General features: G+C 29.2%; 1 protein-coding gene across 2 annotated transcripts in view; it reads left to right on the top strand.

Annotated features, from left to right (window-relative positions):
* Positions 1-13,738, top strand: part of neur (E3 ubiquitin-protein ligase neur) — a 78,804-nt gene extending 65,066 nt beyond the window's left edge. For both annotated transcript variants that reach the window (XM_075289923.1, XM_075289922.1), the window contains exons 2-3: positions 8,834-10,623; positions 13,412-13,738. In XM_075289923.1, the coding sequence (XP_075146038.1) occupies positions 8,834-10,623; positions 13,412-13,660 (2,039 nt within the window). In that variant the 3' untranslated portion in view covers positions 13,661-13,738. The remainder of the gene's footprint in view (positions 1-8,833; positions 10,624-13,411) is intronic.
* The last annotated feature ends 6,572 nt before the right edge of the window (positions 13,739-20,310 follow it).

Here is a 20,310-nt window from a genome sequence, read left to right as displayed (position 1 = left end):
AATTAACACTATTCAAATCCATGAGAATTCATTTGTTACGCTCGCTAGAACTCGTTTATGATAACACGAATTTATACATCCATATCGATTATAAAATTGAGTGTTGATAGGCCTACATTTGTTTAAAGATTTGTTAATACTACATAAAGAACAATTGTTTTTTTTTTTATTTCTATATTTAATTGTTTAATAATGCATGTTTCCTCTCTATACATGGGCGTTTATTTATCTCAAAAAGCTTACACATATTTGTTGCATTTAAAGTCACCACGCAAAAAATTTTACTTTTGACATGAATGAATTTTTTTACCTCAATTTAATGTATGTGGGTAGATTTATAGTAAATTTACTAGAAAAAAAGCGAAGGTGTAGTTGTGTGGTATTAGTTAATAAAATAAAACCACGCATTTTGTTTAGAATTGATTTTGAGTTTCTTTCAAAAATTCATTGATAATACCATGGAAACTGAAAATTTGAGGAGAAAATGTAGGTGTAACAAATTAGCTTTTTTATGTAAATTAAAGTAAATTATTACACAAGAATAGGAAACCCCCCTTGCCCCTGGCTTTATTAATTAGACCTTATACTCTTTTTTGTTTTTTCCTCCTAACCTTTAAAAGGTCACATTTCACTTTTATCATAATTTAATTACATATTTCCGCTTGTTTACAATGATATTTTGGGTAATATTTTCGCTTGCCATTGTAAGCAAGCGCTCAAACGTTATCGCTTGTATTTAGTTAACAACAATTAATTGGTGACACAAGCCTATGACGACGTTCAATTTGTAAAGAATGCTTACTTTGATTTGACACACACACACACACGCACGGCTTATTGGTCTTAAAATTGTCATTTGACTATAGAGTCATTTTAAAGCGGGGCAAAAGGCTTTTTGGTCTTGCTAAATATTGTGATAACCATTAACTGAAAATCTTTTCTAATAACTTAGTCAATAGCTTTGGGTATTATAAGACCCCTGGCAGTGATGGTGGTGTGGGTAAGGTTGACACGTGACCTATCAAGCATTTACCGACAACAAAGTGAATGAACGCAACAGCACCAATCAACCAACCTACCTACGCACCATGACGACAATATGTTATCCCAGTGTACCAATAACACCCAAACACATTTATTATTTTTTTCTACATAAATTATGAATAAATCAAAGACAATGTTTTTCCCTAGATTTAGCTAATGTTTTTATTTTTTTGTTATGGGTCCAACATCATATAAGATTAGCTGGCTTTGTCCGTTGTCTTTAGTTAACCCCTCTCCCTTTCTTGAAGTGGAAATTACTGAAGAGAAATGTCTGTTGTTAAAATCACTGAAGCATAGGAAAAATATGGACCCCTTCTAAGAATCGGATATGCATGTCTGCTGTATAAGGAAACTAAAGGGTGAACCAAACATACACCAAGATAATATATAAATAAAACAATAGAAATATTTATTTATTTATAGAATATATTTATTGTGCATTGTTAAACATATTGCATTTATTCTGCGTTTATCCCGAGCAGAGTTGCATTTTCTTCTTAGAACTCTCTACGACCTTGACGTTTGCTCTCTCAAGAAAGTAATCTTGAGTAAATTGGATTTCTCATTACCGATTGTTGTCATACGATTACAATTACAGTTACTATTATAATAGGGTTGCCATCATTTGTCATGAAACCTTTAAAAGTGCTATGACCAATTAGATATGATTTTAAAAGGATTTCGATAAAAATGTCTATAAATGATAAAATTATTTTTTTAATTGAAAATTTATTGTTTTGGTTTAGAAAAATAAAATTTATATAAAAAATTCAATTTTAATTAAATAAACAAAACGAAATATCATATTCAATAGACTTTTTAGGTGTGCCCCACATTTATACATTATGGTTGCGCCACACTTTCCTAGTGCACCATACTAAAGCACAAGACAATGATAATAGAAGACTAACTAAATATATCATTCAAGCCTATATACATGCGAATGACAAGTTATTTTTATACACTTCAGATACATAAAAATATACAAGAGGCCTAAAATACTATACTCCCTATATACAGAAGAATACAGAAGCACCACACCATGATGCCATTAAACTCATCCACCCTCCACCTCCTACTCTCTCTCCCTAGCCATCATCCAAACAATAAAAAAGACACTATTTTTAAAACGGCTACAATAAGAATTATACCATAAAGTTTATTCGCCTTTACATCAAATCGTCGTTTTCTTTACGTGCAATTCATTTCATTTCATCATTTATTTTTTTTTTCTAGAGTTTTATACCCAAAACTGACTTTATTTATTTATCGAAGCATTTCGTTTTAATAATGCAACGCTCTATGGTAGTGTATCTTATTTATAACTACATATCAAGTAAAGTATAACACAAACAATGGTAAGGGGAAAATTTGTTTTTTTTTTATTTGTTATTCTTAATTTATCCTAAAATATGCACTGAGGCATAACATGAAACACAATTGAATGAAACTTCAATTGCCATTACAATACCTTACCTGTATAATTGAGGGGGAAAAATTAGACCGCAAAGTTACGCTGTTGATTATCTGTTACTGCAAAAAAGTTGGTTTCTAATTAAATTGTGAAAAATTTTCTAATTACTCAAATCCATTAATGACTACAAATCGGAAAACAGAAAAATAGAAAGGTACAGTTTTCCAGATAGAAAATATATTCATAGTATAAATAAGACAACTTTTAGCTACAGTAATTTGTAAAGATGGTAACCCTGAAATAGGACACGGTAGTTTTACTCTACAATGATAACGGAACTATTATGGGTTGATTTTTATCGGCTGGTTAGATATGTGAAATACTAGATGTAAAAATATTGAAATAAAGGAAGCTAGCACGAAGTGTCACCAATTCAAATGACCACATATTATTTTGTAAAATAATTATAATAATAAATGTTTACAAATATCTGATAGTTCCTAGTCCTTGTTAAACATTCTAAATAAAAATCAAATCATCCAAATTGTTCGATCTGAGTAATTTCTAATTAAATTTTGTTTATAAAAATTGTTTAAAAATTTCTGATAGCTTCTCTAAACTTTTCTACACTATAAATAAAAATTTAAAAAATTTTATTCCTATAAAAACATCAGACAAGTATTTCCTAAAATGTCTTTTCTATAAATAAATATAAGATACATATGCCTTCTCTTCGTCTTTCAAACTCACACCATTGAAAAAAAAATGTTTTACTAAAATTCAAATTCATAATGATATTAGGATTTTACAATCCACATACCATAAAACTGAAGAGGGTGGAAATGTCTTTGCAAACAGCATATTAAACACTTCATTTTCTATAGAATTTTGGAGAATGGGTGGGGGACTATTCATAATAAAGTAGATTTTCTCGAAAGACCTTTTCCATACTTTCATTACTTACACAGTTCTGTATATTTTTCCTTCAAATCCCAGTGGTAATTTGAAACATCATGAACACATGTTCGTATATTCTCGTAAAGAATGCATTATAAGGGGGGCATAACACGAAAACACTTGTCATTGCGGTGGGTGGGTGTTGGCAAACATACAAAATGGGAAAATGTTAAATCCAACAATTGTTAGTATAATAATAATGGCGATGACCACAACTTTACTAATTTTTTGTGCATATGTAGTCATACGTTTCATTATTGATTTGACCATTTTCATTGAAATTTTAATTTTTATATGAGATTATATATATATATTATTGATTTGATATATTTTATTATTGATTTGACCATTTTAATCTAACAATAAAATTAAGAAAAACATAAATGAAAAATATTTCAGAAATCTTTGAATTCAAAGGACTTTCAAACCATAAGTATTGAAACAAGTATTGAAATTTTAATTTTATATGAGATTATGTATAAGTAGTCATTCGTTGCATTATTGATTTGCCCATTTTCATCGAAGAAAAACATAATTTAAAAATATCTCAGAAATCTATGAATTCGAAGGACTTTCAAACTTGACTTGAAAAAGTAAAGGCAACCCTTTGACATCTGAATGTAGTTGTCAGCAATCAGCTGTAGTAATTCTCCAAAAAACCGTCATTAAATTTACCGTATTTTTTTATTTTCCTATAATAGATTTTAGATTTCACCGTTTTTTTTTTCAATTTTATTTTAAAATATTTAGGTAAATATCTTCAAATACATCCAACTATCTTTAATGGAGATATTTTGATGTTTGTAATATGTCATGTTTACTAATGATTTCCTCTGAATTGTTGTTAGCTATTGTACACATTCCAAAGATATGTCATTAAAAAAAATTAATAAAATATTGGAAAGCAATGACGCCAATAGTATATAGCGAGATGGCCACATTTATAAATGAACAAAAACAAAAGGTTTGGAATTTCTATGATGGTTTAGTTAAGAAACACTTCTTTCTAACCATATTGAATCTTCGATTTAAGTATAAATCAGTGTTTAACGAACAAATTGTTTGACATTAACGGACACGGGCAAAAAGGCTCTGTCTACTTAGGTAGTAATCAAGTAACATGGGGAGTCTGGTGGTAATTCCTCACATGCACATGCATTCGTTTGGATACAAGTAAAGGCCTACGACTACTACTCCACCTCCTCCTCCTTCTCTTTGGCTACAGAAAATGTAAAGAAAAACGTGATTTCCTTTTAACCAAACGTGGTCAGATGTTATGGTAGTTAAAATACACGGTTTGCTTGCTATTTGTTATTGTGTTATTGATACAAAGCATGGAATTTTCTTGAGACATTGTAAGAATATTAATCAATCAATATGATGATGGCCTATAAAACGCCAGCAGCTAATCATTTGAACCAACCTACCAACCAACTGGCAATAATGAAAGCATTTAGAAAGACAAAAAACTAAAAACATAATTTATGCGAAAATGTAGTTATTTGTGGCCTTATAATCAACAAGGCGGCTATTTGTAATGATCATAAAGATGCCTGTGAAAAGTAGTTCAGATAATATAAAACATTGATAATCTGTTTTTTTTTTTTTGTATGGCGTTTTGTGATGTCTCCTCTTTGGAGCGGAAGTAAATTCAATGCGGATTTGTCTGTCGTCTAAAGTCTGCATTCTGTCCCATGTCTACATAAAGTATTCCCATAATATGTGTTTAAACTTCCTTCCAGACAGACAGAATATTGTATGATATTAAACAACTTTTCAATGTATATCAGGTCTTTCAGGCTGGAAAGTACACGCAAGTATGAGATCAAGGGGGAAAAGAAACCCTGTAAGAATGAGATCTTCTACTTCGTCTTCTGAAAGAAACGGAAGTAAAGCTAATATTCATATTTTCCCTACACACTTTTCTCTAAGAAATCTCTTCTGGGACAGCATCTTTAAATTTGAGGGAAAGAAATCATTGAACTCAATTTTTTTTCTTCTTCAAAAAATATCGAATTTCTTAAACGTGTAATTCGTTACCCTAAAATGCACTTCTTAAAGAGCAATGTCTTTTAGGGTTTTTTAGGATATATGTGTGTGTGTTTGTATGTGTGATGTACCTTCTCTAAGATATAGCCTTTGTATATGCCCTAGTAACAAACTACACTTATGGTGTCTCTTTGAAAATTTTAATTATTTCTTTATAACAAACATCTGTCGTTTTTTCCTGGATATCATCACATCAGACACACATATAACAACCCCTAAACCAACATTCAGGCTTATTCTCTTTTCTGTTCTATAGCAGCAACAACACCAACAATAACAGGCCCAATATTTGTAACGCTTTTTTGTTTCTGTGGCCCTTTGTCAGTGATAACTACACAGCACCATCTTTCACAAATGATCATCCCTTATTTTTGTTTTTTTTTTTTTTTTGCCATTCTCAATACAGGCCTTTTGTATTTCTCCAACCCTAGTGTGCATAGACTGTTGTCATTTATACCTGTTATGTTTCTCGGTTAGTTGTTTTTTTCGGCATGTCTTTTCTCCTCTCTCATCTCTCCTTTCCCTGATTATGAGTATGCTCTCTAAGAGAGTTTCTTAAAGATCTGTTTAAATTGAATAAGAAGGCCAACAACAAAATCAGGTTTTTGACGCACTAAAATTATCCCTCTTTATATAGAAATGCATACTAAAGGCAGCTGGCGCATGCCTTTATTGTTATTTGTTGTTGTGGTTGTTGTAAAGTTTCTTGATAAATGCAAAAATCGCCTGAAAATGGTTTTGTCATCTGGATAAAAACATACACACAGACTTCATTCTGCACCAGGCCAACAATCCTAAGGCTTATGAAACGAACATGTGCAATTGCCTTTCATCGTCATCTCTCTTCCCCCATATACACAGTATTTCTTTGTTGTTTTTGGCACGCGCCAACCCAAAAAAAGCATAAAACAGCCACCGTATGGTTGATATGTATACCGTAGACCACCATAATCTTGAAAAATTCGAAAAAAAACATAATATTGGAACTTTAACAAGGGCTTCAAGAAAGGCATATGCATCGTAATAAATATTCAGTTTATGCCTAAAAGATTATGGTTGCACTTGTTTTAACATTTTCCATATTTTGCCAGCAAATGTTATTTTAACCACATCCTTTTAAAATGCATGCTGGGTGATGATGATAAGGGACTACTAAAAATAAATTGTCAAGACTATGGTAAAATTTTCTTTATCAAACCTAAAGAAAACCATGAACTGTACCCATTCAATAAGATTGCTTAGTTCTATAAACAGGGTTGCCACTCGAGCCAAAAAAAAAAATCGACCAAAATTTTCCCCAAATTCGAACAAACAACTACCAAACAAACAAATCTCCTAGAGACAATTTTGTCAAAATTTTATTTCTATAGAAAATTTTGTAAAAAAATTTATTTCTAAAGATTTCTCACATTTTTTTTAAGAAAACATTGTCAAAATTTTATTTCTATAGAAAATTTTGTCGAAATTTTATTGTATAGAAAATGTTGTCATAGTTTTACTTCTATAGCAAATTTTGTCAAAACTTTATTTCCATAAAAAAAGTTTTTCAAAATTTTATTTCTATAGAAAATATTGTCCAAATTTTATTTCCATAGAAATTTTTTTCAAAATTTTATTTCTAAAGAAAATTATGTCAAAATTTTATTTCTATAGAAAATTTTGACAAAATTTTATTTCTACAGAAAATTTTGTCAAAATTTTATTTCTATAGAAAATTTTTTAAAAATTTTATTTCTATAGAAAATTTGTAAAAAAATTATTTCTATAGAAAAATTTGTGAAAATTTTAATTCTATAGAAAATTTTGTCAAAACTTTATTTCTATTGAAAATTTGTTAAAAATATTATTTCTATAACAATTTTTGTCAAAATTTTATTTCTATAGAAAATTATCACTAAATTTTATTTCTATAGAAAATTTTCACAAAATTTTATTTCTATATTTTTTTTTTAATTTTATTTCTATAGAATATTTTGTCAAATTTTTATTTCTATAGAAAATTTTGACAAAATTTTATTTCTACAGAAAATTTTGTCAAAATTTTATTTCTATAGAAAATTTTGTAAAAATTTTATTTCTATAGAAAATTTGTAAAAAAATTATTTCTATAGAAAAATTTGTGAAAATTTTAATTCTATAGAAAATTTTGTCAAAACTTTATTTCTATAGAAAATTTTGTAAAAAAATTATTTCTATAAAAATTTTTGTCAAAATGTTATTTCTATAGAAAATTATCACAAAATGTTATTTTTATAGAAAATGTTGTCAAAATTTTATTTCTATAAATTTTTTTTTTAATTTTATTTCTATAGAATATTTTGTCAAATTTTTATTTCTATAGAAAATTTTGACAAAATTTTATTTCTACAGAAAATTTTGCCAAAATTTTATTTCTATAGAAAATTTTGTAAAAATTTTATTTCTATAGAAAATTTTGTAAAAAATTTATTTCTATAGAAAAATTTGTGAAAATTTTAATTCTATAGAAAATTTTGTCAAGACTTTATTTCTATAGAAAATTTTGTAAAAAAATTATTTCTATAAAAATTTTTGTCAAAATTTTATTTCTATAGAAAATTATCACAAAATTTTATTTTTATAGAAAATTTTGTCAAAATTTTATTTCTATAGAAAATTTTGTAAAAAATTAATTTCTATAGAAAAATTTGTGAAAATTTTAATTCTATAGAAAATTTTGTCAAAACTTTATTTCTATAGAAAATTTTGTAAAAAAATTATTTCTATAAAAATTTTTGTCAAAATTTTATTTCTATAGAAAAATTATCACAAAATTTTATTTCTATAGAAAATTTTCACAAAATTTTATTTCTATAGAAAATTTTCACAAAATTTTATTTCTATAAAAAAAATTGTCGAAATTTATTTCTATAAAAATTTGTAAAGTTCCTCTTTGTTGGAAAGGAATATTTTGCAAAATCTAACAAAACATCAAGAATTCGACCAATCTACCAAATAGTAAAAAATCTACCATTTTTAGTAGAATTCTACCAACTGTGGTAACCGTGCTTCAAAGCCAAATCCAAATTTTGCCTGGAAATACAAAAGGGGCTTTAAGAGCTGTTTATCGGTCGATCCTTAATCAAAAAGTACATTGCTCGTTTTCCTAATTTATGAGAGGAGTTGATATCGATCGCTTCTATTTTCTTCGTCATAAGGAATATATGGCAAAACTGATTTATTGACATTTAAACGACTTTTCCACTGGTGAAACTGTTATATCGACACACAGCAGGTGCTAGCTAAACCCTGCTGGTCATTTTATTTATAAATCCTAATTTCTTCATTTTTTTCCATACCAAATTCCAAATCTAATAACATCCAATTTTGTTATTCTTGTTCTCTTTACAGTTCGCCGTTCCCCCTCATCTTGCCCGGGCCCCAACAATTTACCTCCCTTACAATTTCATCATGTACATGGTGATAATATTCGTATTTCACGTGATGGCACAATTGCCCGGCGATTTGAAAGTTTTTGCCGTGCCATCACCTTTTCCGCCCGCCCTGTTCGCATTAACGAAAGGATTTGTGTTAAATTTTGTGAAATATCAAATAACTGGAATGGTGGCATACGTTTCGGTTTCACCAGCAATGATCCAGCAACACTGGAGGGTACTCTACCCAAATATGCTTGTCCTGATCTAACAAATCGTCCTGGTTTTTGGGCCAAAGCTTTACATGAACAATACTGTGAAAAAGATAATGTTTTATATTATTATGTTAATTCAGCCGGTGATGTGATCTATGGCATTAATAACGAAGAGAAGGGTGTTATATTGTCGGGAATTGATACACGTGGATGTCTGTGGACTATTATTGATATATATGGCAATTGCACGGGAATAGAATTCTTGGATGCTCGTGTTTATATGTATCAACAAAGTGGTGGTGTGGGTATGCCACCTTCTGTTATGGCTCCTGGTATGACTGGTACTTTGCCAGGTCCCCAAATGGGCGGTTTGAATCCCCATCATCCCAATCAACAGTCCAGAAGATCACTACCCTCGGGAGCTTATGAACACGATTTGGAACGCAGCATTATGCCATCTATGCAATCGTTAAATTTGGCTGGTGATCAAGTTGCCTCAGATTTGAGTAATGGTTTGCCTCCTTTGAGGTATAATGGTAATGGTCGTCTTATTCCCGTACCATTTCACATAACTAAAGGACGTAATGTACGTCTCTCACATGATCGTTTTATTGCTTCACGTACGGAAAATGATTTTTGTCAAGGTTATGTATTCACTGCCCGTCCCATAAAAATAGGCGAGAAGATTATTGTTCAAATCTTGAAAACGGAACAAATGTATGTTGGAGCTTTGGCCTTGGGGTTGACATCGTGTAATCCAGCTGCTTTGCAACCAGGCGATTTGCCAAATGATTCCGATTTCCTCTTGGATCGTCCTGAGTATTGGGTGGTGAGCAAAGATATAGCGGCAGCACCTCAAAGAGGCGATGAAATTGCTTTCTTTGTGGCTCCCAATGGTGAGGTGACCATCAGTAAAAATAATGGCCCAGCGGTGGTGGTGATGCATGTTGATCAATCTTTACAATTATGGGCCTTTCTAGATGTATATGGATCAACGCAATCGGTGCGTATGTTCCGTCAACAACTACCCAATATGGTCAATTATCCTCCTGCCGTTATAGCTGGTTCATCGCAACGCATAGTCAATATACCAGTGTCTGAATCAATAAATAGTCTGAATAGTCAAATCTCTGAAAATCGTAAAATTATACACCCCTCCCAGTTGAATGTAACACATGGCACTATAAGTGCCTCAACCTCGACGCTAGCCTCAATGCAATCAACAAATAATTTGGCAGCCGGTACTACCTCAGGTATATTGAATGGCACCTGTTCACCACCAAGTGCTGCTACAGGACGTATGATCAGTATGCCTTCAAACGGTGAAATGATTCAAATTCAACCCACAAATGGTGGTGGTACAGTGCTTGTAGTTAATTTACCCCCTGCAACATCAAATTTAGACTTGAACGGTTTGACGTCGGCAACACGAATGGGTCAAGCGACAACAAATGGTGGTGGTGGCAGTTCGGCCACTTGTTCAAGTGGAGCCAGTAGTAATTCGAATGTTAATACTCTTGTGGGAAATATCAATAACACACAATTTATGGAGGTAAGTTAATCATTTTGATTGATTTTCCATATAATTTAGCATATTTGGATAATATTGAGAAAGCAATGGCATGCTGGAAGTTCAAGTGGCAAAATCAATTGATTTTGTGTTAATGTAGCATTCTAATGGAATACAAACAATATTCACAATATATCAAGGTCAATCACAAAATTCAATTGAATCCATTTATATTTATAGAGAAAAATAATTTGTGCAGAAAAGTTCAAAAGAGTTTGTAATTTCCATGGGAAAATATATCTTTATTGTAGGAAGCCTTTCTGGGGAATAGGGTGTATAGGTTTCAAATTCCCAGGAGAATCAATCCCGGATTTGCTTTTACCAAGTCCGTCTGTTTGTAATAATTTTTTGTAATCAAAATCTAAATTTTCCAATCGACACAATCGGAGTTAAACCCATAAATGTATAGATATTCTTGCCAGAGATATTTCCTTATGTTAAGGACGATGTTATCGATTGCTTACATATTCTATTAGAAATACATGACAAAACTTTGTGTTGGCCACCTGAGGCTTCCAATTAAAAAATAAAGTCAAATTAAAATTTAAATAACTGCCTTATCGGCATACAACAGGAGACTCACAAGAAATACGTCATAAAACTGTGTTATCGGCCAGCAAGGAAATTTTCACAAGAGGTGTATGCGGGACCTGTAAACAATCGATAAAAAACACCTCTCCCAGTTATGGGAACAGCATTGCCACAATGAATTTTTATTTTTGACCAGTAATTTTTCCAAATTAAATTAATATCATTTAACAGTTAAAATTTTTCCAAAATTTTACTTCGATACAAAATTTTGCCAAAATTTTATTTTTAAAGAAAATTTTGTCAAAATTTTATTTCTATAGAAAATTTTGTCAAAATTTTATTTCTATAGAAACTTTTGTCAAAATTTTATTTCTATAGAAAATTTTGTCAAAATTTTATTTCTATAGAAAAATTTGTCAAAATTTTATTTCTATAGAAAAATTTGTCAAAATTTTATTTCTATAGAAAATTTTGTCAAAATTTTATTTCTATAGAAAATTTTGTCAAAATTTTATTTCTATAGAAAATGTTGTCAAAATTTTATTTCTATAGAAAATTTTGTCAACATTTTATTTATATAGAAAATTTTGTCAAAATTTTATTTCTATAGAAAATTTTGTCAAAATTTTATTTCTATAGAAAATTTTGTCAAACTTTTATTTCTATAGAAAATTTTGTCAAAATTTTTTTTCTATAGAAAATTTTGTTAAAATTTTATTTCTACAGAAAACTTTATCAAAATTTTATTTCGATAAAAAATGTTCCCTTAATTTTATGTCTATAGAAAATTTTGTCAACGTTTTATGTTTATAGAAAATTTTATCAACATTTTATTTCTATAGAAAATTTTGTCAAAATTTTATTTCTATAGAAAATTTTATTTCTATAGAAATAAAAATTTTGTCAAAATTTTATTTCTATAGAAAATTTTGTCAAAATTTTATTTCTATAGAAAATTTTGTCAAAATTTCATTTCTATAAAAAATTATGTCAGAAATTTAATTCTATAGAAAATGTTGTCAAAATTTTATTTCTATAGAAAATTTTGTCAAAATGTTATTTCTATAGAAAGTTATCGCAAAATTTTATATCTATAGAAAATTTGTAAAAAAATTACCGATTTTGGCCGGACCAAATTCCATCCGACCATCGGACCAAAATTAAAAATTAATATTTTTTTGGCAACTCTGTATGGGAATAAATTGTAAATAATCAACAACATACCCATGGATTTTCACTAAAAAGTTATCCAAATTTTTGCTTAAAGGCACCTCTAACGAAGTTTTGTTGACCAATAAGAAATGCATTTTTATTATTGCTACCGAAAATCTCCTGAGACGTTGTTATTGATTGCTTACATATCCTATTAGAAATACATGAGAAACCCTTATCGACATACAGGGGTATCTCTCACAAGAAATACATGATTCAACTGTATTATCGGCATGCAGAGCATGTGTATAGTCGATAACAACGTATTTCCGAGTTATGGGAATACAATGTAAATAATAATACCAAAAATTTCATGAGGCGTTGTTATCGATTGTTTACATTTTATTCTCATACGAAATGCATTGCAAAACTGTATTATTGGGGTACAATTTTCGCAAGGGGTGCATACCGGGCCTAAGGGTTACACGATTTTCGTTAGAGGTTTCCGACTCCAACGACTGTCTACGTTCCTCCAGAAACTGTAATATCGACATTTTAGCAAATAATTTGCTATAAGCAGATAAATGTCAAACTGTAGCATTGACATTTAGACCAAATGTTCTTCAAAGTAATGCCTTGGCCTTGATAAAAATTATTTGAGTTTTTTTATACGCAGAAAAAAATTTTTCAAAAAATTTTCCAATTACAATTTTGAGTTTTAAAAAAATATTCAAATAAAACTTTAATTGATTCAACAAATTTTTTAATTGAAACAAAAATTAATCGCAAAAATTAAAATTAAATAAATTTAAAGGAATGCCTCATATAGTCTTGCATTTTTTACAAATAGCAAACATGTTGGCTATATTTACGTACTCATATTCTGCATTATCGGCATTAAAATTAATATTTTACTCTAGACAGATAAATAATGTCAAACTGTAATAAATTATTGTCTTTATAGCAATAATTTCAAATGGCAAGAAGATATGCATACTTCCTACTACAAAATACCCCCTATATATTTGGTTTAAAATATTTTCTATAATCATTCTAATATGTATTTATTTTCTATTTCTTTTTCTAGACAAACACTGCCGTTTCAATGGCTGCCACGAATAATAAATGGTCAAAAGACACTGTGGACAACTCGGATTCAGCTGGTGCTGAATGTACAATTTGCTATGAGAATCAAATCGATTCTGTTCTATACAGTTGTGGTCATATGTGTATGTGTTATGATTGTGCAATTGAACAATGGCGGGGAGTTGGAGGTGGTCAATGTCCACTGTGCCGGGCTGTAATACGAGATGTTATTCGTACTTATACTACATAAAATTCTAACTTGTAGATATATATGAAAAGTTTTACTTTAGATTTTAAAATAAAAATTTAACAAACAAACAAAAAAAAACAGTAAAACACATCCCACTATTCTCGAACTGTATTAAATAAAAAAAAAACAAAGAAAACAAATGAACTCTTAAACAATGTAATGCTTATGAAGTTAAAGCAGTATTTTCATATATATACACTCACAAAATTAAATTAAAAAACAGAAATTCACACTTAGATCCTATGGAACCTTGACAACATGAAAACTCGCAAAAAAATTAAATTTTTTTTTAGAAGCAGTTATAAATTATTACAAAAACAAAAATGCCTTTACCAAAATAGGCATATACTAAATTTATTATAGAAAAAAAAGAAAAACTTAAAATTGTTATAAAAAAACACACTGAAAACTTAACGAAAGAACTAAAAAGACGAAATGAAATGGATTTTTAGCATTAAATTTAGGTTAAAACAAAAAACAATCTATCATAGTTTGTATTAAGTATTATGTGATTTTTTTATTATATAATTGTATTATAGTTAAACAAAAAATAAATGCAACAAAAACATTGTATTGTAAACCACAAAATTGATATAAATACATATTTATCTCGAAAACAAAATCATGCTAAAAATGCCTTTTTAAGACTCTATTTTTATGAATTATTTTACGAAAATATTATTATATAATTATTTTGCTTTTAGGCTTTTATAAAAAAAAAAAAACAAAATATTTTTGAATAGTTTACATGATTTTTTTTCTAATTTATTTATATACATTAAACAAGAATTCAAAATCTGATGGGCTACAATATTAAATGCCCATGCATTCATATAATCATGTAAAGCGAGTTAAAAAAAATCGGGTAACCATATTCAGTTAAAACAAGATTCCAATGGCTACCGAAACAAACATTTTTTATTTTTGTTGCAAAAAAAACAGCTCAGCAAATTTATGTTAATTGCCCATTTCGATATAACTTTCTGAAATTTCTTACTGCAGCATTGTTTCGATAAATCAAATTTGATCAATTAAGTTATAGAGTCTAATCGTGATTTCTTATTGACTCTTTATATTTTTATTATCACAAAAAAGCTCAATCCAAATGTTAATACTTTAGTTTATGTTTTTTTTTATTTTATGTAGATTTATGAAAACCAAAGTATTGTTGGATTTTGATTTCAACCTAAAGTGAAAAAAATCATGTCATAATTTTTTGTTTATTTTTTTTTTGCGATTATTTTTGACCACTTTTTGGTTATTTTAATTAGAAATTTGAAGGATAAATGTGCAAAATTTTTAATTAGAATTAAAATAAAATGATGTTGATTAAAATCTAATTATGGTTTTGTTGCTTTTTTACTAAAAACAAATATTATGTGTAACAAAAAATTTTATTTACAAGAAAAAAAGAATATTGAATAATTGGATAAGGAAAAGCATATTTAGAAAACAAAACGTATTATTTTTTTGGAAACTATATAAATATTTGTAATTTGATGTCAAATTTGGCCACATGCAAGTTTAGCATTATTTTTGTTTTCGTGTCGATAGTACAGTTTTAAATATATATCATATGGGAGTATATATAAACATTCTAGATAAAAGTTTTTTTTTTTTCATTTTCCCCATTCTATGTTTTATATCTCTAGAGCCATTCTGGAGCCTCTAAACAAAATTTCGGTAAAATGCGATAACAATATTTCACATAATCTTCGCTATCACATTTCATATATTTCTACTTTTTTATATAAACAAGAAAATAGACTAATTGGATAAGGAAAATCTTTAGAAAAACCAAAACGAATTGTTTTTTTTTTTTTTGAAATTACATATAATTTAATTATATGATATATGTCTATGGGAGAATTATATATAAACATTCGAGATAAAAAATTTTCCATTTTTAAATGTTGTATATCTCCAGAGCCATTATGGAGCTTCTATCCAAAATTTCGGTTAAATTCGATAACCATATTTCACATAATCAAATTTCATATATAAATAAAATGTTTGCTATACAGAAATTTAGTTTACACGAACAAAAACTAGATTTTCCACATTTTTCTTGTACACCCAAAAGCATTTCATATAAATAGATTAGCTTGATTGCCGGTAAGAGTGTTTCTTACACCATTCTCTCTTGAATTTGGCCAGTATTGTAATGCATTTCCTATGGCATAGCGAAAATTACGCTAAAAGTATATACGAGGGTTAAGTCCCATAGTGTAATGTTTGCTATTTGTACGAAATGCTTAAGAGAATTCGGTTGGATCTTGCCATAGACTTTAAACATGTTCTCCCTCTGGAAACACAGTATTATCGGCATGAAATTAAATATATACGTCCAAGAAAACCTTTTCTATCCGAAATAATATTTTTTAGACTATTTACATTGTCATAAGTAAAACTGTTTTATCGACATTCGAATGGATTTCTCTTTGTGGATATCCATATTGGATTCAAATACAAAATGACAAAACTTAAAGTTAACTACTTCTTCGTTTAAAATCAAATGTTTTAAATTGTATTTAATAAGTGGTTTTACTTTCTATGCAAATAAGATCAATCGCCCTGAAATAATGAAGTCAATTGCAATGCATGGACGGACCGTTTGTTTTATATACTCTATACTTTCATGGAATAACTAAAAGAATCCGTCCCATATAAAAAAGTTTCTTTGTTTTACCCAAAACAATTTTAATCAAAAGCATTTTACATTTAAAGCAAAAATGCGTACAAAATTCAAAATCGTTTTTTTTGTCTTATTTTAAAACTGTTGGAATCAAAATAAAAACATTTCATATTAAAACGCAAGTAAGCAATCAAACGAATATATACATACATCAATCCAAAAATAAAAGCAACAGCAAATGCTCAATAAATATTATTTTAATCAAAGATTAGCCCAAAACATATTGTTTAATTTATTATTATTATTATTTTCTCAATAACCCCAGCTTATCGTAAACTTATACATATAATTTAATTATAATTTTCTTTATTTTATTTTTTTAAGTTTAAGCAGAAAGCAAACAAACTTATTATCATTTGAGACTATAAAGATTTTATATTATTTTTAGTTTATATATTTTTTAATAAGAGATTTTTGTTTTAAATTTTTTTATTTAAGTTGATTAAGTTCTGTATTGTATTTTATTTCTAGTCACTTCCAACAATAACTACTATCCCATATATGCATACGTATAAAAAATTAAAAAAAAATCTAATAAAAAGGAATTCAAATATTTTCATACATGAACAAAAGTAATTTCAAATTTTTTTATTTTGCCTATGTTAAAAAAATCTTGAGAATAAGATTCATACTCAAAACGGGGGGTAGCTTTAGTGGTATAGTGTGGAAACACATTAAAAAATGTCTTTGTGATTTTCATTGTTCCAATTTTTTTTTTAATAATTAAAACTTAACTTTCCAAGTTGTTAAGATTTAACAAATGCATTTACCACCATTGAAATTTTTTATTATTATGAATATAAGATAAAAATGTGTTAACAAAAATCAATCATTTAATATGGATTTTTTTACATTTAAAAATCTTGACATTGCCTCAACATCGAACGAGGTCCATATCGCCCTAAAGGTGACCAAAACCGAAAGCTTATGTTGTTACAGCCATTTATTTCCAAAAATTAATGCATTGGAACTTTTCTACTCAAGTTTTGGAAAAATTTTATGTTTATGATTTCCTATATGTTTTTGCACTGTTTAAAGCATTAAGGCAAATTTTATGATGCATGTGGAATGTAAGTCTGCCATTTTCAGGATCAAAAAAAAAAAATCGGTAGCAAACAAAATTTCAAATAAAAAACTCATTCTCAGAATGGCAATTCAAAGTTAAAGACTGCTTTATCGGCATGCAATAGAGAGGTGAGTATGAAGCTTTAAACCCAGTAAGCATCTGTAGCAGGATTTCTTCCATAAGACCGCTATATACCTATAACGAAATATACGCTATTCACGGTTAGGTTAGGTCGAAGACGATACTACTTCTTGAATCGAATTGATGTCCCCTTAGACCGCTATATACCTATAACGAAATATACGCTATTCACGGTTAGGTCGAGGACGATACTAATTCTTGAATCGAATTGGTGTCCCCTTTTAGGTCTTTTCTAGTATTCCTCGAGGTAAATTTCTCATCTTCTTCTTCGTGAGGTGTTCCTTGCTCAAGATCTTCTATTTATCCGTCTTCCTTAAAGTTGCTTAAAACACAAAAAGGAGCCCAGTATCTTGTTTCTTCTAAAGAATCAAGGTGGTAGAGGTCTTCCGTTATCCAAAAGAAATACAAAAACTACAAATTGCAGTTTCATAGTTTAAGCCCGGCGGAAAATTGCATACCAATAACATAGTTTTGCAATATATTTCTTATGGGAGCAAAATGTAAACAATCGATAATATTTCCTCTTTCGTTGGCAAATATATAACAATGCATTTCTTATAGGTAGTGGAAATTTCGGCTGGAGGTGCATAACGGCCTTTAGTAATTTACGGCTGTTAAAGTCCTTTCCTGTAACTACCCTACCTTCTGTCATTATTTATTATGGTTATAAATATTATAAATAAATAAATTCCTTTAGGTGGGTATTAAGTTCGAGTTTAGCCGCTAAAATCGCAATTTTTTCACGATTACTTTTCTGAATTAATCCACTTTAAGGAAAACAAACTTTACGAAAATTTGCTTTGGGCTATTCCCCATCAAGTTATAATAAAATTTTCAACAACTATTTATAATTTTATGACTTTGTTTGCTGATTTAGTTTTCACTTTAGCGGCTAAAGGTAAGTACTATGTTCGCTTTTCGCGTTGAAATTTTCGCGGTTACTTTATTAAAACAGTTCAAAATAAAGCAGATAGATTAAGTCAATTGGTGTGCAGTTTCTTGTTCCTCTAGATTTCGGCAAGACCTTACAGGAATATGTCTGTTTTCATTTATAATTTTGATTATTTCAGGAAAAGTAATCGCGAAAATAAAGTGATTTTCAACTCGAAAACCGAACATACTACCTACCTTAAACTCGAACTTAATACTCATTTTTTCTTATTAAAAATTGCACAAATTGATTGTACAATCAAACTACCTATGATAATATTGTTTTGTATGGCAACCCTAACCACAAACCTTTTGACAGTGTGTGACAGTTGATTTTACCGCCAAAGTAGCGTTGCACATTCTACAACACGGATATAGACTTCTTTAAATTAAATTTAAAAAGATTAAAACGTTGTTTACGAAAAGATTGCCAGGTAAGTGTTGTAAGAATCCTTTTTTGCTTTATAACATTACTTTGCAAACGTATTAAGTTCGGGTTCGGGTTTAAGTCCGGTATGCATCTCTAGCGAAAACTTAGATTGTATGCATTTCTTATGGGAAACAAATGTAAACAATCGATACTAACGGAATTTTCGTTAACAAATACAACAATACATTTCTTATGGGTTGCGGAAATTTCGTTAGAACGCATACCGACCTTTAATGTTCAGTATAAGTAAGGTGTAGTGGCAGCAGCCTGTTATTTCAGGCTCACTTAGGCTATTCCAGTATGTACCACTGGCGAAAAGTTCGCTTGCTTATTATAAGAGAAAATGGTAAAAAAAAATTAATAACGCTGCGAATTTTCATTTTTTTTGTGTATGCAATGCGGTCATGCTAACCATTGCATGACCGCATGCTGCTATCAATCACAGATAAGTAGGAATTGCTCTTGGCTGATCTTAATTGGGCTAAAACTACCCTAGTCTGCCGTGGGAGGTCTCTTTCCTCCGGTGCTATGGGCAGTGGTCGGACTCGGAGAACAGGATTAACCTTGTAGCTTCTCACCGCTTCAGCTACAGTTTCCTCATGAATCCTGTTCAAACCTGCCTGGTGAGTTGCTTGATCTAAAGGCTCTCTTTTGTAGCGCTGGATCTCGCGCTCTAATACATTAATTTTCAAATTTTAGGCCTCAAAATTGATTCAAATGTTAACAATGTTGTTACTTTTTTTCTTAACAAATATTATATATGTTCGCTTCCTACTCAACAATATATGAAGTGTCTTGCCTTTCGACATAGAATCCGAAATGAATTTGAATAATTCCATATACATGAACAGAGCAATAACTGTTGTGATATATAGTTTTGCACTTTCAATTCAGAATTTTGGTAGAAAAATCTAATATAGTACCCACCTTAAGCAATTAAGATTTCTCATCGTAATAATTCCTAATCGACTCATTAAAATATCATAAATAAGTATAAATCAAAATGTTCATGTTTTTTTTATTTATTTGTGATAAAATTAATTTTATTTTATTAATTTTATAACTATTCTTAAGAAATGAACAACCAAAGTAATCACAAAGAAATTTAATAAAATCAATTTGTGTTTGTAATATTGAAAAACTAATAAATAACAAAGCATGCCAATTTAACCATACGAGGTAGTTCTACGAAACTAATTTAGATTATAATTATTGTTTTTGATCTCAGCTTAAAACCATGCATTGACTAGACTACAAGTGTATCTTTATATAAAGTGAAATAATAATAAAAGTGAAAGTTAAAAAAGTGATAAGAGCAGAGTTTGCAGTTGTTAGTTATCATTTGGGTTCCATGTAACCTATGTACAGTGTAACCTCTGTAATCTGGA

This window comes from Haematobia irritans, chromosome 1 (assembly GCF_050003625.1).
Source record: "Haematobia irritans isolate KBUSLIRL chromosome 1, ASM5000362v1, whole genome shotgun sequence".
Lineage (NCBI taxonomy): Eukaryota > Metazoa > Arthropoda > Insecta > Diptera > Muscidae > Haematobia > Haematobia irritans.
Note: the sequence above shows the minus strand (reverse complement) of the source record. Positions and strands in the feature narration are given on the sequence as shown.